Source organism: Taurulus bubalis (assembly GCF_910589615.1).
Source record: "Taurulus bubalis genome assembly, chromosome: 9".
In the NCBI taxonomy this organism is placed as follows: Eukaryota; Metazoa; Chordata; class Actinopteri; order Perciformes; family Cottidae; genus Taurulus; species Taurulus bubalis.
The window spans coordinates 17,726,568-17,752,656 of NC_136597.1; the positions used below are offsets into that span (position 1 = coordinate 17,726,568).

The window sequence follows — 26,089 nt, forward strand, 5'->3', positions numbered from 1 at the left end:
CCCATCGTCCACCAATCACAACGTGCCTCTGCGTGTGCAACCCGCCTCCTCCTCTCTCCTCCTCACAGGCCCTCCCCCATCATTTCCCTCAGTCACGAGTCACGACTCACAAACACAGCTTTTCCGTCTCAGATCTTCGCTGACTTGTGGGTTTCTTTGTGAAGTGCATCTGCGCTCGTACTACACCAACATCCCCAATTCCTCAGATTCAGTTTCAGAGAGATCGCACAGCATGTGTGCATGTTTAGGTTTGTGGATTACTGTATCGAGGCATGAATGCAGCTGTGCTCTGGTATGTTTAGTTTGGATGGGCACTTGAGGCGCCCGCTGGCTGCTCCAGTGGTGGAGGAGGGAGGAGGAGAAAAGGGGCTTTCAGAGCAGGTCAGAGGGCCACATCTCTGGTCTCTGATGGCTCAGTGTTCTCCTCTCTGCTGCCAGGACTTCACAGCCCTCCTCGACATTTTCTCATACAGCTGTGATGCAGACACCTTTTTCCCTTTTAGCATGCTCCTTCTGTTTTCCTATTTCCTGTCGCTGACTTCCTCCTTAACTCCAGTACGCAAACTGATTCTCTTCAGACAATAATTGACAGACGATACTATGTTCTGTTAGTGATAGGACTGAGGAGATAATGTATGCTGAAGAGCACTGCAGTCTTTATGAGTAACCCATCAAACAGACATCTCCCTCCTTTTCCATCACGCTCGCGGCTCGACTCGTCCACTTCACTTTATCTACACCACACGACCGTGTCTGCACCAGGACATCTATTTGACCTCCAGTCATAGCCGGCTGGACTGTCTTGTCATGACAATCGGAGTCTGTATGGGAACAAGTAGCCTCAGTGTGCAGAGTCCACAGCACAGTGGCATCACTCATTAAACACATCTCCAAAGGAATTTCTTTTATTCTCAAAGCAGGAGAGAGACTGTCCGGAAACTGCATTGGAACTGGTATTTCTAAATCACCTCAATGCACCACTTAAAAGGCCGCAAAGGATGCAAAGTCATGTTTCAATTCTCCACCTCATTAAAGAGGAACTTACTTCAAGAGAAAACATTGATTTGAAGTGACTGAAAACATCTTTATCAAACTAGCCAATCACAAGTGACTTGAAACATCTCTCACTTAAACACACACATTCCCACAGAGGTCATACATATAGAAGTTGTCACCTCTAGAAAAGATAAGCACTGATTAGTAAACAATAGGCAAGGTGATTGTGCAACTCGCCTTCCACGCAGAACCTTGAACTTAACAACTTCACTCAGACAGCCATTGGACACTTGATTCAAGAGTCTGGGCACCAACTGAGATAACAGTTCAGTTTTTGACCCTTGTTCATTATTTCAACATGAACAATGAGGCAATAAACCATGTTTTTCCGGAGGAAGAAAATGAAGATTTATGTTGAATCTTGTCAGTAAAGCAGCAAGAAATCTTATTTTAGGATATTAAATTCCTAAGGGACTTTTTCTTTTACTTAATAAATATTTAATTTAAGTTCACAGACCAGTGCTTATATTAAGTTAAATTAAAATGTAAGACTTATACTGGGTGTTTGCCTGTAACTGGTAATGGTAACATTTTATGTAACCTTCTTTTCATTAATTAATTACATTATTTTACGACATTTTCAACCATTACAGACAGTTACATAAAAGTAGTGACAGATGTGCAGATGTGTAGGCCTATCTTCTCTGTTCATAAAAAACAAGATAAGGAGCTTTTATTTCCAAAAATACAGTGTATTGGAAGTGCTTCATAAAGCTGACAATACTGGATCAGAGCGAGGATAAATAAGAAATTAGGCAGCTGCAAGGCATACATGTGTCACGCTTCTTTGACTAATCTGCTCTAAGGCATGTCTCAATCACAAAGACATATACAAAAAGATAAATATAACACTGCAGGTACTGAAAATCTGGAGACAAATCCACACCAGTCAATTTCCTTATGCAAAACCCAATGCAAACGGCATCAGCCTCATTCAAATCAACCAGAGAACATTTTACCTTATCCATCACAGCTCCTTTGCTGCCTCTCTGTCCTCAAGTGCCAAACCGGGTAAAGATCTTGCTGACTAAATGACAATCAGTTTGTTGAAAGATAGGAAGTGAGAGGCTGTGCTGTGGTAGTCAGCACTTCGCTCACGTGACTATGGCTCACTGAAAAGACGGAAAAAGAAAAGAAAATCACACATTTCCTTCCTTATTATCCGAGAGCAGGCCGTTGTTACCAGTCCATCTGTCTCACATGTACTGGCTTGTGAATCCTCTATCAGATGTCAAGTACTTCTCTGAGCTGCAAGAGCTCAAATCTGTAAATCTAATACACAACTCCAGCTGTCCACTTTTACAGAGATATTATTTTCCATAGAAGTAAAAATGTATGTGTATATTTTTACTTCGCAAGCTTTGGCTTTAGCTACTATTTATGACTGACATCCAGCTTCATGTTGTCCTTGTGTATATTTGTTGCATCAATTATTTCTATTGGAGGATAGGATTGGGTTTTAAATAGTTCTCTGCACTGACAGCTGAATGTCTACTGTTCTTCACAACAAACCTGACAGCTGCTGTCGTGCTATTACCATGCTTTATTTTTATTTATTTTGTATAACGGTTTAAGAGATGCAGCCTATTTTGGGATATCTACAGCACTGCAGAAACAGAGGATGAAATGTGTGGTGTCACAGATAAATCTGATTACTATTCCCTCTTCCCTACAGCATCAGGATTATGAACCTAATTCCTATTTATAAAAGCTCTCTCCCAATCTCCATTCATAAGCAGTGGCGTGTGGGTTATGATCTGGACACAGTGATGCATTTCCACTAAAGGTGCTCTACACATTGCTGCCATTAAACCTGCACAGTTAGGCATTGTTGTAATCACCTTCTGTAGATCAGAAATAACAAGCTGGCATCAATTTTCAAGAAGCACAAATGCCCCTTCAGAGCAGAAAGGAGGTGCATTGTCCCGTCCCTGATCTGACACTACAGGTAACTGTGGTGGCCCAGTTTTTGAAGTCACCTGGGGCATTTTTTCTTGCATCTCCTCTGTTTTCCCTCCCTCTCAGCTTTCCCCGAACCTCGATAGGAAAATAATGATACCACTGTGAGTGGAGTCTCCAAAATAAAAAAAGCTAAATGCAGCATTGAAGCATCCGATTACAGTTTGCAGATTACATTAAAGCCTCGACTGGCCTGAAAAACTGCGAGTGGCACACAGAAGCACAGCATCTTCCCACAGCACCGCTATACGTCACTTCCACTCAGCGTACATAAACCAGTGACATTTAGCAGTCTTTGCTACTGGCGTTTTAGCATACTTTTAAGAAAATGCTATATGGGTGTATTCCTGCATGTAAACCCAATGAATATTTAACATAATGTTGGTGTCTACTGAATGATAATAAAGTGATGTTTTCAGCATGACAGTCAAAGCAGGTACATCAGTTCCATTGGAAAACACATGTCACCGTACACCCAAGAATCGCTCACCTCATCAATTATTGCAAGACTGCAGGAGTGTTTTATTACACTGCTTAGCCTCCTCATAACCTGACCAGTACACTGGAAATGAAGTTGCTTCCTTTACAAGCATATATTATTGCTTAAAATCTTACTCAGCAGCTAAATGGTCCTTTCTGAGAGGAGTTCTTGAGGAGCAAGTGGGATAAAATGGATACAGCCTGCAGCATTCAAGATGTTCAGCTTTAATAAAGATGTAATTAAAATGTAAATGAAAAGGATCCATCTCACCTTTTCTTTCATTCTGTCCTTAACACAGTACGTTAATGTTTAGCTAGAGTCAGAGGGGAGTAGCTCTCCGTGTCTCTGCCAATGAAAAAGGAGGTGGGTATAGTTTAGGTGGGTTTACCCTCCATACCGAACACGACCCAAACCCACGTGATGATGACACCCTCAGAAGGTGCCGCGCGGTCCGGGGGACCTTGACTGGATTGTCCGGTTGCTGTGTGATGACATCCTAAAAACCAAGCGAGCTCAAATATAAAATCCAACTGATGACGATAATTAAAAACCCGTTGACGTTACACCTGTCACCGACCCGTCGGTTTTACGGGTGACGTTAAGATATGACGCGTTAACGACCCGCGTGTAACATGATTCACACATAACCATTGCAGCTCAACGTCACATATTAACACTTTCCAGCAGAATTTACGGTTAACGTTGTATATCTAAACCCGCCATATGTAACGGGAGAGAATATGCGCGAGGCTTATTTCCACATAACGGGAAAATTATTTTTACCGTCTCTCACAACGAAGAGACAACACACACAGTCACTACACCAGACGGTCATTCATCTCCGTTACTATTTAAACAAATAGGACATCTCACGTCAGCCTCACGCGTCGTCTTCACGTTATTCCCCAGGTAAGATGTCACCGGCTTCACGCCAATTCAAGACACATTTACCGAACAAGACACTCGCCACGAAGAAGACTTTCACTGCGTCCCGTTATCTACATACCGCACAGAGCGTTTCCGTTATTTCTCCCGGTGTGGACTCAAAGCCTTTGTACTGACAGACCGACAATAGCTAACCTACCGGTGTTACTAGCGTTTGAGTCCAGCGTAGAGGTAGAGGAGGTGGGAGTGAGAGGGAGGGGGAGCATGGGGGGGCTGGCGATGGAGTAGGGCTGGGAGGAAGAAAAAAAAATCATTAAAGGGATTTTAAAAGGGGGCCCCCTAGTGGTATCTAGTGGAAGTACAGACATATTTTCTATTTGCAGTAAAGGTGTAGCTGGTGGGGGATGGGGGCCAGCGTCATCGTGACGACTCATCTCATTCTCAACCCCCTGACCTTGAACACTAAAATAGAAAAATGGCTACAGTTGAAATATTGGGGATGATGTGCAGCATCATCAGCTATAAATGTGTCTAAACGACCAGTGACTCACTACAGGACTCTCAGCGAATAAATTACTACAAATATTTAACTGCAAAGTTTTGACTTTGAAGAGCAAAAAGCGATGCTATGCATCATTTGAATGAGGAAATTAATCCTGGAATTTTTTCTTTTTTTTTCTTTCCTGTGTTCTATCATCAACCAATAAGCCAGTAACACATATACTGCTATATGAACCTCTTAACTAGTCTCACACATGTTTTCTGTATAGTATACCTTTTGAAAGTATTCAAATAGCCCTTGTGGTTGAGGAGATATTCTGTATTTAGTATAGGTGTGCAAACCATTTTTTTTTTTTTTTTTAAATGGCGGGGCTCAACTAGGGTTAAAAAGGTTAAGTTTAAAAAAAACAGCCGACACATTCCTTTACAGAACAGTTTTACTGGAGATGAAAATAGTGGAAATTCATACTTACATTTGAAAAATAAAATGTCCTGATATGTGCTGCAGCTAAACTGGTTTCTAGGTGACCGAAGGCACATGAGGAAGACATTTAATCAACCATAAACATTGCCTCCTGTTGCACTTTCAGCAAGTAATCCAGGCCTCCATAGGGCAACAGCTCCCAGTGTTTGCTTTGCCTCTTAACTCTGTGCAGAACAGCGCACAGTGATCGACAAATTTCTGCTAAGAAATTAAAAAATATATATAAAATTGATTAAAAATCCTTATGATAAGTCAAAAATAATGGAATACTAAGTCAAAATGATTGCGTATTAAAAAAATCTAAATTTTTTTAGTTTAATTAAGAAACGTTTAATGCTAAGTCACAATTATGAAAAACTGAATCAATTTATGGGATAACAAGTCTAAATTATGATGATGGAAACAATTATGATATTAATGTAATTCATAATTATGAGGTATTAAATCAGAATTATGACACAAAAAGCTCAAATATGAAGTGTGACTTCCTCACTTTGATTTACCATGAGTATTTACATGCTTCATCTTATATAACTTTTTACAAATGTTTACCTTTTCCGTAGTGTTGAAAACTGAGACCGTTTTTAAAAGTCCATCCCTTTCATCCGTCTTCAGTGGGTCACATGAACGCTGCCACCAGCTGTTAACTGGCTATCATGATCGTGTTCAGAGTGACTATTTGCACCCCAGAACCGTTGTTTAGACAGCAGGATGAGATGATGGAGGCACATTGTAAACAAACAGGTTACTCAAGTGTAAGTCAGCCATCTGTACCCAGCATGGGTTCATCAACTCCCGGGTTGTGGGGTTCTTCCAGGCCCACTCTCCTCAGGGACTCGGAGTACTTTCTCCTTCCTAAACTGACAATGTCCTCAATCTCATCTGCCAGGTCTCTCCTGCCGCTCTCGGTCATGGCGGCCACCAGCCTCGATGCTGCTCCTGGTCCTGCATTCCTCTGTCCCCGGGCCCAGTGGAACAGCATGTCCAGCACTAAGGCTCCCAGGTCGTCCCTGGTGAGGACAGCAGAACATACACAAAACATTATAAACCCACTACAGTGAACTACCAAAGGATTGAACAATAACTAATGTAAATATATATTTTAAATAAAAATATGATATCACTTTATTCAGAATTTTATACCAGCAGTATTAGCAATATTGTATGTTTCAATTCTACTGTTAATGTAGATATAATATTAATAAGAAATAATGTTCTAGATACTATACTTGGGTAAACATACATACCATATTAATAACATCCTATTCATGTGTGGTATTTCTTTATTGGACATCTTTCATCAAATACTGAAATGACATGTGAATGTATTCCTACAAAAAAAACATCCCATGGAAAACCATCTACACACTATGCATTTTTCTTCAAACTCCAGGATGCGTCACGCAAGCTTTTCTGAGCATAAGGAGTGGAGGTGGTGGGAGGGGGAGGCGTGCGGGACAGATGAGCATCAGTCTCTGTGTAATCTCCTGCAGTGTCCCAGATGGCTTAGTGAAGGCTGACAGCGCAGATTAAAACAATCAAAATTCTCCACCATTTCTCTCCCACTGAGGTTTGCCTTCACTCACATTACATCGCTCAAATTCCCTTAGAGGCTTTGGCCGTGCTAGCACACACACACGTGTGCTAGCACGCACTGGTTAAGTCATTCACACATGTAGGAATGCTTTAAAAAAATAAAAGTGAATCATTCCCATGATAATTGAGCTCTGTGCCAGTATTGTTAAGTTCAATTAATGAATTTCCGCTGAACATGACCCAGTTCCCCATTCCTACCTGTACTTGTACTGGATGCGGTCCAACTCCTGGTAGCTTAAGCCCAGATTGATGCCAATAACACGCCAGTCTTGTGCTATCTGAAGAGAGATGGACAGCAGGTTGGCCTCGGTCAGGTAGCCGCTCTCTGGGTCACCCAGGTTCAGAGGAGGATACTGGAGCGCTTCCATGATAAAATTATTTTCAGAATTTAGAGCCTATGACAAAAACAGAGAGGAGATAAGTGCAAAGTCTCCTTTTTGATGTTACATATAGGTAGCAGCTAACCTAATTTGTCGTCATCTAATTTAGCGTCTACATAATAGTGTGTATGGAAGAAACTGTGTACATATTTGTTATTTCTCTTCATAACCAATAGACACATATTCAATATCACTAGGATGCCATCCAATATCCTAAAACAAATTGCACAAAAGGTTTATACTAATTCATCTACAATCCAGAAAATATCATATCATTATGAAACAATGAAGAAAAGAAAAAAAGGTCACTTCAACTGACAGGAAGTCTTAGTGGTAAAGTTGCAAGCCACTGACTGTCGGGTCCTTTCCTCTTTTTCGCCACTTCTTCTGGCAGATTACTGGGAAACTCCCCTCGATAAAAAGACACCTGAAACAGGAGGTAAGAAACATATTTTCAAGGTGTTGTTCAAACAATGCATACAGATTGATTGGACAAAATAACAGGCGCATTTCTCAATAGCCCTGAGACAGGCCGCTGTGGTGAACTGGTAGACTTTAGACTGCGTGACCACATCCAGACCAGTACTTTAGTTGTTTGTGTTTTGACAAAAAGAAATGTATGCATTTTGAGGTTGGACCTTTTAGTTTGATGTTTTATGTTGAAAGGTGTAATTAACTGCTTTTCATCGTGTATGGATGGACATGAATATAAGACCAAAATGTACCATGGAGTTGAATCATTACGTCTCAGATAGTATCACAAAAGCAGTATTCAATACAGGGTTGATTTGGATCACATTACAGAGTACAGGGGTTTCTACTCTCTGGTCACTTAAAGCCCCATTCACAGTGGATTTATTTCTCTTGGGAATGTAGGGTGATTTTAACATTTGCAGTAGCAATTACAGCTGCAATTACCTCCAGTTTTACTGCAGACTCCCTGGTCCTCCTGTAATTGATATCCCATACAGAGCAGCATCCTTGTATTATAAAGTGGATCTCTGACATTTTTCTTTTTTCTGTAGATGCTTTGACTTTTGTGCCAAAATGAATTAAGTCAAAAATGTATAATCTGGTATATAAAAACATGCCGACATGTACACTGCATAGAGGTCCTTTTGGTTACAGTATCACTATAAAAGAATAAAGCCATCAGGAGGGCAGGTCAACTCGTCAAATGGGAAAGGTTGTGATGTTATTTTACAGGTATTAGTTTATTTCTATTTTTTGGCCTATATTTGTTTACATTTTGGCAAAGGCACCATTTAACGTACGCCAAATTAGCTATTAGCTGTTTGTAATGTACCCACGGATGTCGAGTCGCCATCACTGGATTATTTTGATACTGGAGAAAACTTCAAGTTCTGAAGCGTCTTTTCTCTATAATTCCTCAGTGGATTTATGGATAATGGTATGAAATTATATCCTTGGAAAGTCACAATTATGTTGTTTGTGTTTCATGTCTTTGTGTTAAGATTTGACAGTCATGACTCAGAGGATGTCCATGTATATTACCATCTCCTGTAATTTTGCAATAGTTAAAATGCCACCTCCCCCTGAAATGTTTAAGGGGAACTATGCCAATTTTCAAAATGTAGACATGTCATTGCTATGGTATAAAACAGTCAAAATATATATTAGTAAACATAAACAACTCTCTCCAAAATCTGAAACATAGATTATATGTTCTAAATTGTAGTGTAATCAAGTACAAAGTATCAGCTCCATAGACAATGAATGTGAGACTGATTCTGTGGACCCACAGCATGTTTGTTTTCTTTTTTATACTCAGATGAACTTTATTCTATTGTGTTTTTTCAGTTGTGAAACAGACAATGTACCCAGAACATTCCCCTGGGGGATTTCAGTGTCATCGATAACATCTCTCCTAATTCATTGTCTATGGAGCAGATACAGACTTTATACTCGATGGCATCACAAGTTTGACAATTACTTCTCTGGATTCTGGCTTTGAGAGAGAGGAGCTCATGTTCACAAACTGGAATTCCTGAAGGTGCTTCCCTGCATGTAGAAGAGTGACATATCAAATATGTTACTTATGGTTTATTATAATAGCATGGAGATGAGATCATGCAGTCCTTGCAGCAGATGTAATGCCATGAAATGTGGAAATGTAAGAGTCGCAAATAGATTGTGATTATACGTGTACAGACTAAAGAAACACAACCGTAATCATTATTTCCAGTCACTGCACATTCTTGTCTATGATGTCTGTCTTACTTGTCCCCTCACTGGCCCCTTCTGACCCAGATCTGGACAGATGTACACCTCCTTCAGGTTCTTCAGGCTGGAGTAAAACACAAAACACAGTCTTCCCTCCACACAGTCTGGTCTCTCTGGAGAGAAAAAAATAGGAAATCCTAATCTCAAGGCAGTTTCAGAACAACCATTCCACAACAGCACATCATAAACCCCAGGAAGGAAAGGGAGCAGGAAAAAACATTTTGTATCTAAGATAGAGCTTCAAAGAGGACTTCAGACCTGTGCTGATATCCAAGCCCCTCTCAAAGCCAGCAAAGAACTGCTCTCCTTCCAGCAGGTCACACAGGTCTGAGGGCTGAGGGCCATCATATTGCTCTGACAAAGACTGCACTCTGCCGTCCACCTGGACAAGAAGCAACACAATCACTGATTAGGTTTTATGCATAAATGTTTCGATGCCATGAGGAAATCAGTTTGACACAGACTGTCCTTGGTGTAATTACATATATTAAACTGCACAGAGGCGGGAGGACAAACCCTGTTAGCAGGTAGACACTGCAGCATAACTTGTGAAGGATCAGTCTTCCTCTGGAGGACGAGGAACTGGACTTTAAACTGTTTTAGCCTTTGATAGACCTTCCTGACCACCCCACTAACACACCGCTGAGTGGTGTACCACAGCCAGTACCTGTGATGGCGCACACAAAGCTGTGTTAATGCAATGTGTATTTATAAATCAAACGTACATTATGAGACAATATCATAAAAAACTTACCATGAGAAGTGTGTAATGTAGAAAATGGCATACAAATGGGTGACATAGAGAGAGACTTGTGATGTAATGTCAGTCCAGGTTTGGGCAGTGGGGTCTCCGTGCAGCAGATACAAACACGACGTATCGAGTGTGTGGCCTGCAGAAGCACCGGACATGTTAATACTTGCTAATACATTGTTATAAACATGTATGAGAATGAAGGCATACTGTACCTGTGACTCCTAATGGCAGGGGAACCTGAACTTTGATAGGCTGTAGGAATTGTATGCTGGGGGTCTGGGAGAGGCAGAGTAGAGGGCTAACTCTAGCCTGAGGATCTCCACACAGAGCCTGTACCTCCGACACAGACACCTGCAGCACCTAAAGAAAGAGAGACAAACTAAAGCCTCGGAAATCACAGATCCCAAACCGACATAGACTACCATATAATGCAGCGTTACCTGTAATGTTATAGTGCGGGCCTGCACCGTGGAGTCTGGAGGGAAGTGGAGCTTAACTCCAGGGTCAGCGGTGGATACCAGCAGGGCTCCAGCTGGTGTAACAGAGCAACTGTCCTTTACTGGACGGGACACGACCACAAACCAGGAGAACTGGATCACTGCACAGCAGGCCAGCTACAGGTACATCAAAAACAATATTACAATGTGTACTATGAAAAAAAAAAGGTTAAACATAATTTAAATACAATATTTGACTTTACCCTGGCTGGACGTCCTCCAGGGTGGCTGCTATGACTCTCGCTTCCTCTCCTCAGAACCGTTGGCAGACTGCTCCATGACTGTCCGTCAAACCTCTGCACCACCACCTCCCTTCTTTTGGTCCGATGATATGGCACACAGACCTCCACAGGCTGTAGGGATTTCAAAGTTAAAGTACATTTATATAACGCGAGCGCAGGAAGGAACACTCTGACAAAATGGAGCAAGAATAACCTTCTTAAGATTCTGAATACTTTTACAAGTCTTCTAAATACTTATTTGAAGAAGCAATTTAGTTCTACACTTGCATGGAATTGAGGGACTTCTGAAACAGATTTAATAATATATCATCAAATTCTGTGCAGCAGCGGTTGAGATATCTTGACTTTTAGTCCTTACTGGGTCAAGCTCCACAAACCCTGGATCCTACATTTCCCACAATGCAACTCGATAACATTTTACATTAAATCATCACCGCCAGGTAAATGTCCACGTCTCTTAAACTTCACACCTTCAGTATGTAATGCAGATTTTCTGTCATCGATGTGTCTCTCAACCCAAACGGAGACAACCCTGGTGACATCACTATGACTTCATCAGGGTTATTTTTCAAAATTGTCAAAGCTCTTCCAGAGCCACTGGCAATATTATGCAAGCGTTTTACAGAAGAACACAAAAAATGATGAAGTAGACTGATATTCATCTGTAAAGTTAGTGTAGTGTACAACAGATGTGGCACACAGACACATTTAGTTCAATACCTTTAGAAACGTAATTCCATGAGGACGAAGTTCCAATGGACGACTCAGCAAGATGTCATGCTCCTCCAGCCACACCCACTTCCTCTCTGGCCTTTTCTCAACCCACTTCAGTCTTGTGGTTGTCACCAGGCACCCTGGGGGGAACAGCAGCTCAGCCCCCCCCGGGAGAAACACATGACACCCAGCAGGCGAAACACAGAAACTAAGGAGCAAAAGGAGCATGATGTCTTTAATCTAATCAGAAACGCGGGAATTGACAATATTACTGCAGATTGAGAAAATGTGTACATTGTACCTGTGCTGGTTAAATCCAAGGTGCAACTCTTGAATTTTTGTTTCTGCTTGATCTGGTAAGAAAACAGTGATTCAACTGAGGGAATATGCTGAAAGCAAACGTAAACGCTGTATCTAATTACGATACAGTCAGAAGGATTTAAGCACAAATCAATATGAAGCCGTTTTCTCCGCTCACCAGGTGTAGGAGAGAGAGGCGGAGGGGTTGGGGGTTGCCCCAAAGGATTGTCACGCACATCTATTTTCAGCAGAGGCAGTTTGTTCAGACATTGTGGGATCAGGTGGAGGTCATTGCTGTAGATGACAAGCTCCCTGAGGGCGAGGAGGGAGCCTGGGCAACAAAGAAGACGTTTACACCATTTTATGAATTTAACTTACATTAAATACAATTAGGAGTCCAGTTAATTACTGTAATGCTCCATCAGTGACACACCCACTCACCCATACACCCTTACCCATGCTCTCTGGTAGCTGCTTCAGTTTATTGTGGGACAATTCCAGCTTAACAAGCTTTTCTAGAAAACCAATTTCCTCAGGTAGCCGCTGAAGAAGGTTATGTGAAACATCCAGTGTCTGCAGTGCTTTCAGCTGACCCAGACTCCAGGGAAGCGAGACCACCTCGTTCCCCATGAGGGAAAGGTAGGTGAGGGAGGACAGTTGGCCTAATCCAGGAGGCAAATCTGAGAGACGGTTGTGACAGAGAAGCAAAGAGGACAGCACAGGCAAGCTGAGAAGACAGGATGGCAGACAGGTGAGCTGGTTGAAGGAGAGATCCAGGTGCACCAGATGAGAGAGGGAGGAAACAGATGGGGGCAAAGTGGTGAGGAGACCAGGCAGCGGGTCCCCTTGTGAGTCATAAAAACAGTGTCCTAGAATTAAAACAAAAAGTGCAGTTAGAAGCAGAAAGATTAGAGCAAAGGTAGGAAAACAGATGAATGCATTAACACAGTATTTACAGTATCTATTGCACTTTAATTACTTCAACTGGTGCAATATAAATACATTTTATTCTGTCGGTATATATATATATATATATATATATACATATATATATATATATATATATATATATATATATATACATATATATATATATATATATATATATATATATATACATACATATATATATATATATATATATATATATATATATATATATATATGTATATATATATATAATACATACTGGTGAAATATAAATACTTTTTTAAATACGTTTTATACTATCTGTATACATAACACTGCTATTGTGGATTATTTTACTGTTTTTATTACTGTTTTCTTATATTTATATTACTTGTTTATTTTACTATGTGTCTCTTGCTGCTGTAATCCTGCAATTTCCCCGTCTGCAGGATTAATAAAGGTGTATCTTATTTTATCTTATTTAAGAACAAAAAAAGGAATGCAACAAGGTGAATAAAGCCATTTCATCTATAAAAATATTTTTTTTCAACAGCGGATACCGGATGTAATGAATGAGAAAAGTACCCCGAACAGCCAGTGAACGCAGCTCAGTCAGATGGGGTAAAACATCCAGAGCATCATCCAGGCCTGGCTTGTCCTCAGAGCCCAGCCTCAGGTACAGGAGGCCCCTCAGCTGCCCTGTGATGGACCCCCAAAGCAGAGGCAGTGCAGCTGCTCCTCCCTTGTACACATCCAGGGTCAGCCTTGTATCAGTCAACAAAGCTGGAAGCTCCACAGACGGAGGCAAGGGTGGAGTCAAAGACAGAACAGAGGGAGATGAAGAGGAGGAAGAAAAACTGGCGTGATGATGGGTGGAGAAGTAAGAAGAGGAGAGGCTTGATATGGAGGGACCGAATGTGTCCACGAGGCTGGAGGGAGACACGGAGGGAGCATCTCTCTCTGCTTGGGAGACCGGTAGTCCAGTCTCCCTCTCTGGTGTCTCCTGATCCTGGTACACAAGTTCTCTGCAGAGCCTCAGAGCTAAACGGTCCGCAGAAGGGTCAGGTACTCCACCCATGGGTGCCTTACGTGCAGGTGTCCCTTCCTCCGACCTGCCAGGCGTCCCAGTCCAACCGGCGGCTGCCTGGTCTTCATCCTCTTCATCAGTAGCTGCTTCTTCCTCGCTGCTTCTCTCCATTGAAGGCACCAGACTGGCTGACGTTAACTAAAGGTGAAGTTTACTCTCTGCATGATGAGTCTGTCACGTGACACTGTAAACGCTACATACGTCCATCACGGTGAGATGAAGCTGAATAACTACCGTGAAGAACAACGGTGAGGAATACTTTACTCGGCGTGTTTTTTTTAAGTTACTCAAGAGGTCAACGTTACAGTAATGTTAGCTGTTAGCTAAACAATATTTACATGATAATTATCTTAAAAGGTACTTAGCTCTGCACTCTGTGGCAACTTTAGTGACCTCCATGTGTCTAATGTTGTGTTAGTTACTCAGTAACGTATAATATTAGTCTCTGGGTTATCCTCTCTCTCACTCTCCCTCTCTGCTTTCTCACTTCCTTGTGTACTAAACTGTTTTTAAAGAAAAAGCTTTGCGTCACAGTTGCTCGTTCGTTTTTAGTACACAGTCCACCGACGGAAGAAGGGCGGAGTCTATCCATCTGTATCGGTCGAAAAAAAATGAGCCCCGCCTTTCCGGTTGTTGATGTGTATAAAATCGAGCGCGTTTTTCCTGACGCCGCCAAAGTTTCAACTCAGGGCGGGACGGTCGTGTCAACGTGTGCGCGCAGTAGCTCCTCACCCAGCAGGGGGCGCTGCTGAGTCTAGTCTACGACCACAGACTGGTCTACTGTATTGAAAAGTGTGGCGTCTTCAGTATGTAATAGATACATTGTTTGTTCAAATCTAATCCCATTACAATAACATGTTTACAGCTTAGTAAAGATTAGCACTGTTAATAGTGCTTGTTATGAATTGTATAACAAGTAATTCATCCTACATATAAATCTGTCTTTTTTATTTAGATTGATTTGATAGGCAGACACATTGGTGAATGTTATAACAAAACATATTATAAAAGTCATTTAAAAAAAGCCTTTTGAATAATTCCTTCATCATATAAAGATGGAGTGAGGAAATGTAATACATCATGTTATTGTTGTTGTATAACATTTCATTTGAATTTAGACTGAAGTAATATTTATCCATTTAAAATGTGTCATCAAAAGGCTTTCATGTCTTGTTTTTATATAGTAACCCATTTGTGGGCCATAAATAGTTTAAAAAGTTCATCTCTCTTGTGGAAAACATTTACTTATGTAGAAAAGAATGTGTTCTGTTCAGATACGCTGTGCCAAAGGGAGACCGTGGTTCAAGAACAACATTCTCCTCAGAAAACTTCCAAGTACAGCTGCTGCTGCTGTCATCGTGTCAGACATGTATCACCCTCTGAATCACCTTCTTGGAGCTCAGCCAAAATGACTTCTCTTGTGAGTCCTTGTACAGAAACAAATGTTTTTACAATAATACAAATATTTAAACTTTAAATTAATATTTAAAAACTATTCTAAATGTTGTATGTGTTTCTTCATAGATTATGTAACCTCAAAGTTGTTCTTGTTGTTGTTGCTATTCTTGATGCAGCAGAATGTTTTAATCTGAACTGCATTAAAGTCAGCATGACCAGATTGACCTCCACTGACCTTTGGGCAGTTAGCAACCCGCACTTGATAGAGTAGTAATATACTTTTTTAAGACAATGAACCCTGGCTGATGGTGGTTTCACAATTGGACATGTTCTCCAGGGAATCATGCCCAAAACAGATCCTGTACCAATGCCAACTATTTGCAACCTAATTCTGTGAATAGTTTGTTCAAGGAAGTCTTCCAGAAAAAACAACATTTCATTGTTATTGTTGAATAACAAGATACTTGTGATTTCATTACTATTTGTTGTGAAACCCTACTATCTTGTATTGATTTGTAAGCAGGATGTTGCAAACCTCCCAACTGTGAACATCATTATTATGACAGTGTTTGTTACTTGGTCAAATATGCCACAACAAGAACAGACACCTATTAATGCGCACTGTCGCAGGTGGCTTTAATCGATTGTATCAATAGGTTCATCAAACCAATATTGCATAGTCGGAAATCATTGTAGATTATTTCTAAGTGTCAAATTAGCCGAGTTGATATACATATATAAAACATATTAACACGGGAAGGCAGATCAATTCAGAAAGGTCAAAACAAAACACGTTGTTCTAACTGGGAACAAACACTTGAAAGCTGTCAGAGTCACGGCGCACTGGCTTCACCGTGGGGATTGTGATTGGTCCTCTAAGCGACTATTTAATTTGTGATTGGTCGCTCTCGCTTCGCGGTGTCGACTGTGATTGGACAAGATGCGTTTACCCGGAGCCCTCCTCAAAACACACCAACAGAGTGAAATAGCAACAACTCCCCGTGGCACACCGCACAACGTGAACACCTATTTAACCGTCGGCTGTTTGACTTTTTAATCACATCGGGTTTTAGCTGCTGAATAAGGGACTTTTTTTTAACGTTACCTGCAACGGAAAGGTGACTTCTATCATGTTAGAAAGCTGAAAAACAATTAACAGACAAAGTCCTTTATCCTAAAGACAGCATGTAAAGAGGCATCATAAATACAATACGATGTCCACGTTAACAGCAACGTTTTAGTTATTTTGTTGCCGTTAATATCTGAGTGGACTTTGTTCTTCGGCCCACCTGACGCGCCACTTGGCCACCGCGATGTTCCCTCTCGATTCGCCGTGGAACATCTCGTTTGCGGGCTGTGGGTTCCTCGGGATCTACCACGTCGGTGTGGGCAGCTGTCTGCTGGAACACGCTCCCTTCCTGGTGCAGGACGCCCGGCACATATACGGGGCGTCAGCTGGAGCCCTCACTGCCACTGCTCTGGTCACTGGGATATGTCTCGGTAGGTCTAAGTGTTTCAACTTTGGAATGGATGTGGTTTAAAAAAAAAAAAAGTAATTGAGTTTTACATTTTTGTGCTCTAAAAGAGGTTTTAATGGCAATGTAACTTTTGTAAATGTTATATATAAATATATAAACTGCTGAATTACAATTTCAAGTATTCACGGTGCTGTAAACATACAGTGTTTCAAGTATTGGTATTAACCATTATGAAAGATTGCTCCCTTTACAGATACTACATCTACTATATCAATGGATTAATATTTAACAATGGTTCAATCTTTAACAATGTGACGCCTGTGTTTTTACAGTATGTTCATCTGCAAGCTGTCAGATAAAAGCAGGGGGAATAAATATGTCCTTCTGACTTTCTACCATGGGTACTAACATGGCATCCTGACCATGTCAAAATGAACCAACTCTTAAAGATTTACACGGGGGAAAGGTTTAAGGGAAACATAAAATCTTCCTGATTGTTCCTGATCTTATCAAACATCTACATAACTGAAGCTGCAATTCCTGATTTTCAAATGTAGACAATGAAATTGCATGAATAACTTTATTCATCCCCAAACTTCTGATAACAAAGTACCGTCTTCTCTTTATTTACTCATTCACATCAACAATGTCTTCTCAGGTGAGACCGGTGCAAGTATCATCGATGTTGCCAAAGAAGCCAGGAAGCGGTTCCTCGGCCCCATGCATCCTTCCTTTAACCTGGTGAAGATTATGCGTCACATGCTGCGGCGGACTCTGCCCGCTGACTGCCACCATAAGGCCAACGGGCGGTTAGGCATCTCTCTCACCCGAGTGTCAGACGGAGAGAATGTTCTGGTGTCACACTTCAACAACAAGGAGGAGGTGGTGCAGGTGGGAATTTAGTCTCAGTATATTTCTCTCAATAGTTTGCAATGGAGTTGGTTGATATTAAGAAAATCAGATGTCAGGTTATTGTGGGTTTTATCATGTCAATACTGATTATGTGACATGTTAGGGATGCCCATTTTGAGAAATGATCAAAAGAAATATGGAAATATGATTGTTGCTTTTAGAGCTGACCCGATTTGTCAATTCAATTTCAATTGATTTCAGCTTCTCAAATGTGAGGTTTTGCAGTTTTTCTCATTTAATATCATTGTAAACTGAACATATTTGTGTTGGTTGGACAAAACATTATAAGAAGCCACCTTGGTCTCTGGAAATCTATTGAATGTTCCCTATTTTCTGAAAATTTATAGACAAAACAGAAAAAAAGACTATGAAGATTAATCAGAAAATAATTGTTAGTGGCAGTCCTGATAATAGACAGTGACAAAGTCTAATTAGCAAATGTAATTTAACAGTAATGCATCCTTTAAAATCAGAAAAAGACAGCAAAGTTAAGTTATATCATGACATGTATAGTCTTACACCGTGATACCAATACAATACAATATATCACCCAACTGTAATTCCACCTCAAGTTTCTCATACCATCTCTTTTGTCAATAGGCATGTGTCTGTAGTGCCTACATCCCAGTGTATTCTGGCCTCATTCCTCCCACGCTGCAGGGAGTGGTGAGTACATTTAACTAATTCAGTATGTGTGCAGTGTCCTTATGTTGTCTAATGAAAAGAAATTAGGTTAATTACTTGAATGGATTTTAAATTAAGAGAAGTTTACTGACCACTCTACCATGCTGTATGTAGTTTATTTTCTCTCATTGTACTTTGTTGTTATTACATTTGGCCCTTTCTACAACCCAAGAATGTGTTTGTGTTTGTGTTCCACATGTGTGGAAGCAATGATGAATAAATTCCTGAGGAGTCAGTGTTTGTCAGAGATCTCAGAGCTAAATGGGAGAGCAAAACTTGTATTTTAAGCAGAACTTGTAATTTGTCTTTTTTTTTGCCAGACATTTTCTAGTGCAAAGGTCTTCTGGGCAATATGATTGAGTAATACCAGCGCTCCCACCCTCCCTCTGTGGCCTTTGGGTTGGGCTTTAAGAGCTTACATGTGCCAGTCTGCCAGTGTGTGTGTGTGTGTGTGTGTGTGTGTGTGCGCGTGTGTGTGTGTGTGCGCGTGTGCGTGCGCGGGGCCACAATGTGAGAGTGGCAGAGCCAGCTGTGACCGTATTGGCTCAGGCATTAATGTTGTTCTCTCCTCTCAGACTCAAATTCAGAACGATTTTGTCACTCTGGTCTTATCTGTTGACACACAGTCCATGCCTTCCACCTCTTAGTTTAAAAGTTCACCAGCTTTGATAAAAACAAACTCAATACACAGGATATCATGTCACTATCATCATATCCCGTGTGGCGATTGCTCTGTGGCTAAATAGGATTTACAGTTAATCATTTTTCTGTTTGTTCTGATGCTAATTTTTTTAATCTTTTAGCGATATGTGGACGGAGGAATCTCAGACAACCTGCCTCAGTATGAGCTGAAAAATACCATCACTGTGTCCCCGTTCTCCGGAGAGAGCGACATCTGCCCCAGAGACACCTCCACCAACATACACGAGCTGCGATTCACCAACACAAGCATCCAGTTCACTCTCAAAAACCTCTACAGAGTCTCCAGGGCACTTTTCCCTCCAGACCCGATGGTAGGTCACCTGATTACAAGCCTCCGGGATGTTACATGTACACACAACACACACACAGCCTAATCGAACAGGAGTGAACTCATTGGACCTCTTGTATGTGTTTGTTTTCGAGTGCAGGTTATGAAGGCCATGTGTAAACAGGGATATAAAGATGCTCTGCACTTTTTAAAGAGGAATGGTAAGAAATTAACTTTATTTCCTAACCTTCTCAAAATCATGTTCTGCTCCGTTCAAGAATCGGGTCAGTAATGACAAGCCCAATTGATTTTCTGTCCTCTGACCAGAACATGCTCGTATGTAGACACATTATCAATCTGATATGCTATCAGAGCGGCTCTTCCTGTCACCACATGTCAACAAATCAATAGGCTGCTTTTGCTTGTGATTAGACTTGTATTGTGTGTTTTTAGTTTTTTTGCAATTTTTAAGCATATTATCGACATTATTATCATTATAACTAGATTATTATAAATTAGTTGAATAATTTAACTAACTAAGAAATTAATCCATCACCATTGATCACAAATACGAAAAAATATTACTTTCACATTTTGGTTCTGTTTGCAGGATTGCTTAATTGTAATGGACCTCAAAGAGAGCTGCCTCTGCTGGCTAATGGGGAAGAAAATGAGGATTGTAATGAGGAGGACAACAAAAGTGATGAAGAGGAGGAACAGACACACGTGGAAGAGGGAGCGGTCATGGTCCATTGCAGTTCCTTAATAGAGGAGCATATCATCGAACACCTTCCACCAATTCTGCACAAAGGTAACAATTATAGAAGGAATAGTTGTGGCTTCATATGTAAAAAAAACTTTTCATGGGTGAAGAGAAACAGACATACTTTAGCTTTGTGAAAGCACATTTTTCAAATAATCCAAAGGGTTTTAATGGGTATTTATCTTTAGTAAGAGACTTTCATCAACCCATGGGCAATGGTTAATCAGATAAATATATTCAAATTCCAAAATGATTTCAAATGAATGGTACTATCACACAAGAAAGATTATTATGTTCATTCTGCTGACATTTTTACATTTTTACATTTTGATGTAGGTGTTCAGCTCATGAATAGTGCTGAATAAAGCAGGTTAATTCTATGAATAGTTTGAGGTCACTGTTGTGGTCATCTTTGCCTCCCTCTGCAGCTCTAGTCGAGGCCTGCATGGAGAGGAGGAGCCTGATGCAGTCGCTAAGCAACCTGCTTCCTGTCCGGATGGCCTCCACCATGATGCTCCCCTACACTCTCCCTCTGGAGTCTGCTATGTTCTTGATTCTCAGGTGCTGCAGGACTTTATTAAAACTGGTCCCATCTGCTAGTAGTAGTTGTGTGCAGCAACAATTATTCCACTATTATGAGTAGAATCTTCATTATGCGGCGAATATATTATTGTGGCTACCAAGACATTAAAAATAGCAGCCAATACTGGACATGCCTTCTGTGCTAATCGACTAACAGCGACATATCCCATGTGTAGGCTTCTGGAGTGGCTGCCAGATGTGCAAGAAGATGTTGGATGGATTCGAGATCAGCTGTTAAAAATCCTAAAGTATTATCTTCGCCAGGCCTCCAAAAGCGTATCTGCCAGGCAGGTGACAGTGCAGTTCCACGAACATATACCTTGTCTATCATATGTATACAAAGACTGCAGTTATTCGTTTTATTAAGGCAATTCTTAGCAACTAATCATGACAGAATACATTAATTAAATGTCAGGTCGATACGCTCCATGATTGATCTTGCTGCTATCTAGAGCAGTGGTTCTCAACCTTTTATCAGTGATGAACCCCCTAACGAGTGCAAAGCATTTTTGGGTGAAACAAATATGTAATACACAGCGCTGTGCCATTAGTGTCTAATTTAATATAGAATATATACAATTCAGTTCATGAACTTATATTGTAATTGTTACGCCCCGTGGTGGCTCGGCGTGGGACGCAACATAAAAACAACAGATCCGGACAAGAGCGGGTACAGTCACACATTTATTTACAAAAAAACGCAACACAGGGAACAAGGACTGTCAGTGGCACCAAAGAAAAGAACTTAACAAAACCCCATCCCCCCCCCCATTGACAGGTGCTTTGCACCCAAAAAGTACAGGGGGTGGTGCTCACTCTAACCTAGGGTATTAACAACAAGTAAACCTACGTGTGTGCAATATGTAAACCCCAGGGTATCTTACCTGTCCTCATTGACCCTGTGCGCACAACAAAAGGAAGTAACAAAGACAAAACCAATGGGCTGCTTACAAGAAATAGGTTAAACAAAGGTGGAGTAACTAAGGCCAAAACATACACCAGGAACCAAACAAGCAAGCACTAGCAAAACGTCAGAGCTCAAACAGGGCTCTGCCACAGCTCAGCTCAACCACAGAGTGCCGAGTCCAGCGTGCAGGGGGCAGAGCGAGACGTGACAAAACGGAGGACTATTAACAGGGGAACTGGTTGATTGGATGACTGGAACCAGGTGTGTACATCTGTGAAGTATGAGAAAGACAACAGGAGGGGGAGACAAAACAACAACAAAGCAACACAAAACAAGCACAATATGTGCGCATACCAGACAGGATACCGTCCGTAACAGTATTGAATATTTATTAAATAACTATTTTTAAAGGATTTGTTAATGGATGCTCATTTGAAATATATTTAAAAAACATCCAGCAGTTACAAAGTAACATTTTCATTCAGTAGGAGTCATGTTTGTGTCAGCCTGATGGATGTGGCTCCAATATATATATAAGACTATTTTTTTAGTCTCTACCAACTCCTGAGGGAAATAGCTGGCTCTTTAGCTGCTAAATGCTCCACTGGTTCACCAGCTAGTTGATGTGTCTGTCTGCTTTTTGCTGCTGAGCAGGTAGTGAAAACAGCCGCCTGCTGCGTCTGACAACAACACCGAGAGTAGTGAGCGTAAACCAGAACGGTGGATTTTGGCTCTGGACAAACAATGAGTTGAAACGCTCTTTAAAGCTCTGTAGAGTTGAGGGGAGCTGTAGAACCAGGTGATAATTCTCTGTAGGTTCATCTCTCTCTACGATCAACCATCTCATTGTCATTTTATACATAGTTATACAAATTTTGATGATAGCCGCTCTAATAACAATAAGTGAAATACTTTCAGCTGACTCCTTTAACTTGCCTTGTTCTAGGTTTTACTGGCAGCTGGAGCTGCACCAATACCAGTCCATCCCATCCCGGTTCAGTTCCACCAGCCTGTTTCCCAACTGGGTTATTGAGAGTAGGTTTTCAGTTCTGGAAGTCTTCACGCGCCTTGACCAGTACAAGAGACAGCTGCTGTCCGGAGAGCTGTGCATCAACATGGACATGCAAAGCTCCTTCAACACAAGCCCTCCCTCCGGCTTGTCCCCTGAAGGCCTCACAATGGTTGTGGTTGATATTCCACTTGCCGTCGACTCTGGAGAAGCCAGCAGCAGCTCCTGAGAGCTTCCAACGATGCTTCAGCGCTGAGGTTCAGATGTAGTTATTCTAGATCCAGGAACATTTTTAAAGAATTTGAATCTGACTGTAATTTTTTTTTTACAACCTGTAATTTAGTTTTACTTTTAAGATGCCAGGAAGACAGTTTTAATCAAAGCGCCCCTTTGTATAGTTTATGGGAATAGTTATAATTTTCCATATTTACACTTTGTGTGTTAAATATTTTTAACTAACGCATGACACTGAAATAAGTCTTTAGCTACATTATAAGGCAAGCCCAAAGCCACAGTGTGTCTGTAGGTCTACATATGTGCATTTAAATGCAGCACATGTGCTCAAACATGTAGACACTTGAATTCCAGGATGTTACAAACATAAATGTACTTGCACTTGAAGTAGTATTTTTTTAAACAGGTGAATGTTTATATTTTTGTGGAATGTAGTCAGACTTGTAGTCAAGGACAGTGTTCCTTCTGCATCCTGTTATTAGTCACTTCTGACGAACAGTGGATGCACCAATCTGTTTGTTACAGGTAGTAACTCCATTTATTGATGCAAGTATCAATGCAGTGTTGTGGGAACAATATTGACTTTATGATGTATGAATGTCAATGTTTTATGCCTTATATTTATATGAAAAATATAAAAAACAGCTGTGCTCTGTTTAGCCAATCATAGAAAAGTGTTTCTATCATCTTGATTTACTCACATGTAAGTTACAACCTTTTTTCTTCTTCTACACAGTACTGAATTTCTGCTTAAAAAATCACACATTTTACATTTCATGCAAACAGTTAATTAAAAAAAGATTATATTTTCATAATCAAAGAATGTAACCGGAATTGCACATTCAGAATTTCCTAGGTAATAACCTACCTGCATGGAAACCTTTATTATACTGTGTATTACAATACATTATGTGGTGCTTGAACTTCAACCAAATAATAGCCAGGGGAATCTAGCAAGTTGTCAAATTGTTGCAGGGAATAATATTTATGTGATCATTAAATAAACTGGTATTGAACTTGTAATTCACTACAGGTCATGAGTGTTGTGTTGCATTGCTGTGAATACTCAGTTGAACAACAATGATCGTCACATTACCCAGAAAAGGCGGTGACTTACGGTGAAAAGAGTGCACAGAGCAGGGAACAGTACACACCAGGAACCGTAACCAAACAGTGAATCAAGGGCTTGAGAACTTTTTGGGAGGCTTCCAGATGCAAATGTTCTGAGCAAAATGACAAATAATTACAGTTCATCCCTAATGTGTGAGTGTAAAGCATGGGAATAAAGTGGCTCTTTAAACAACTGCATGTCAGTAACTGAATGAATAACATAAGAACTGTGGAATGGTATATATATATATATATATATATATATATATATATATATATATATATATATATATATATATATATACAGATATATATATGAACTAATTTATATATATATTTATTTATATGAACTAATTTCATATATATATATATATATATATATATATATATATGAAATTAGTTCCTGATTAATTTAGCTATTACATGAATTAAATGTTTTGTTTATTCATAAAATCCTCATTTGAATGTTTGTCAGTATTAATATAGAATTATAATAGAAATATATAGTATAATGTAATAAAACAGTGTACAATATTTACGCAATAGTATAGTATAGCCTACAGTACAGTACAGTATAGAATATAAGATTGGATAAAGTAAGATGTAGTATTTTAGTATAACATATAGTATAGTGACCTACATTAATATAAGATAATATTGGTCACCCTATTCCACTCTCTAAAACGTTGTGTTATGTTATGTATTCTTCTCTACAACAAATTAATTTATTGAGTTAAATTAATTATTCAGAATGAGTGAGATCGTAACAAATGTTGTCATTATAACAAAAAGGATTAAGATCGACATACGGTATACGTAAGTAATAGAGGCGCACATCGGGAATCCCCTGCGCAGAGCAGTCATCACACACCGTCCTATCAGCGGTCTGTTGCGAAAGCTTTTTGGGTGACCTTGGTCCTTGATAACTCAAGGAATCCTGGCATCAAACAAGTAAAATACAAGTGGATTTTTAGGTTACACTGGTTTTTAGTGAGTGTTGCGTCAATACGTTACAATACAAGTGATGTCGAAAAGGTGAACACATCACGCATATGGTATTGTTTGTATCTACAAAGGTAAGTTTGCCTCTTCTAAGGTGGAGGGCATGACATTTGTGATTTATGGAAAAACTCAATGTTATGTTGGCCTTACTGATCTACCATTTTCATGTTATAGTTGTGACTAATTTTGTGAGACTCAAAGAAGGCTAAACTGCTTTATTCTGATTCTCCGCCAAGCATACAAGAACACAAATAATTGGTGTCAATAGAGCATTTGCACTTGATTATTAATTATAGCAAGTCATTTACCCATGTTTGTGTGCGTATGTGTCTGTTTGTTTTCATGCAGGATTAGTCTGTGCAAGTTTATATTCAATCAATCACTTCATTTGTCCCCAAAGGTTATGCAGCACTATACACACAAAAAATACAAATCACGTGATAACAGACATTATACAAATACAAAATAGAAGAAAAATAACAGTCAATATACCCTTCAAAACAAGTTGTTATGTTAAAATCGAAAAGATATCAAGTATGTGACTCCTGAAATAGCATAGAGCTAAAAAGCAATATACTATTATTATTACAATAATGTATTGGAGTTATTTGTCTGCACTAATGCTATTAGTTTTAATCCAGCAAGGGATTCTACCATAATTCTATTCTAAATCATGACCTAACCTAGTATGAGAAAATTACACTTCTGATATTGTTTTAGACTTGTTTAATGAAGAAAATATACTGCCCCTCCCACTGAACAGGAATTTCCGACTCGCCCTTGAAGGCAGCATGAGACTGCCACTCAGTCAGAAGTTTGCTGTGAAGTTCACGGATTCATTTCCCGCCTGTCTCCACCAGGGGGCACAGCCCGGGGCAGGCTCAACACAAACCAAGCACTCCGCTTCTCCTCGTACCATGAGCTGAATCTGTCCGGGACAGACCAGGGAAG

At 40.3% G+C, this 26,089-nt stretch overlaps 2 protein-coding genes across 2 annotated transcripts; one reads left to right on the plus strand and one right to left on the minus strand.

Moving 5' to 3' along the window:
- Window positions 1-5,343: 5,343 nt before the first annotated feature.
- pidd1 (p53-induced death domain protein 1) lies at window positions 5,344-14,200 on the minus strand (the record flags this gene model as incomplete). The annotated part of the gene is made up of 15 exons (XM_079224334.1): window positions 5,344-6,376; window positions 7,161-7,357; window positions 7,662-7,769; window positions 9,584-9,699; window positions 9,845-9,968; window positions 10,103-10,253; window positions 10,341-10,476; window positions 10,553-10,700; window positions 10,781-10,954; window positions 11,041-11,190; window positions 11,800-12,001; window positions 12,095-12,146; window positions 12,272-12,424; window positions 12,549-12,962; window positions 13,588-14,200. 15 exons carry the CDS (start codon window positions 14,198-14,200, stop codon window positions 6,127-6,129), a joined length of 2,988 nt encoding a protein of 995 aa, XP_079080460.1. The 3' UTR covers window positions 5,344-6,126.
- A 2,535-nt stretch (window positions 14,201-16,735) lies between these two features.
- Window positions 16,736-24,049, plus strand: pnpla2 (patatin-like phospholipase domain containing 2). The gene is made up of 9 exons (XM_079223657.1): window positions 16,736-16,987; window positions 17,624-17,856; window positions 18,478-18,543; window positions 19,365-19,574; window positions 19,692-19,752; window positions 20,142-20,342; window positions 20,723-20,855; window positions 21,053-21,178; window positions 22,730-24,049. Exons 1-9 carry the CDS (start codon window positions 16,801-16,803, stop codon window positions 23,019-23,021), a joined length of 1,509 nt encoding a protein of 502 aa, XP_079079783.1. The 5' UTR covers window positions 16,736-16,800; the 3' UTR covers window positions 23,022-24,049.
- Window positions 24,050-26,089: the final 2,040 nt, after the last annotated feature.

Bases quoted from the DNA above. Each gene is read 5' to 3' on its own strand.
- pnpla2 (XM_079223657.1), top strand. From the start codon at position 16,801: ATGTTCCCTCTCGATTCGCCGTGGAACATCTCGTTTGCGGGCTGTGGG. The intron at 19,575-19,691 runs GTAGGTCACCTG...TTTCGAGTGCAG, and splicing joins TTTTCCCTCCAGACCCGATG to GTTATGAAGGCCATGTGTAA. The intron at 20,343-20,722 runs GTAACAATTATA...CTCCCTCTGCAG, and splicing joins TCCACCAATTCTGCACAAAG to CTCTAGTCGAGGCCTGCATG.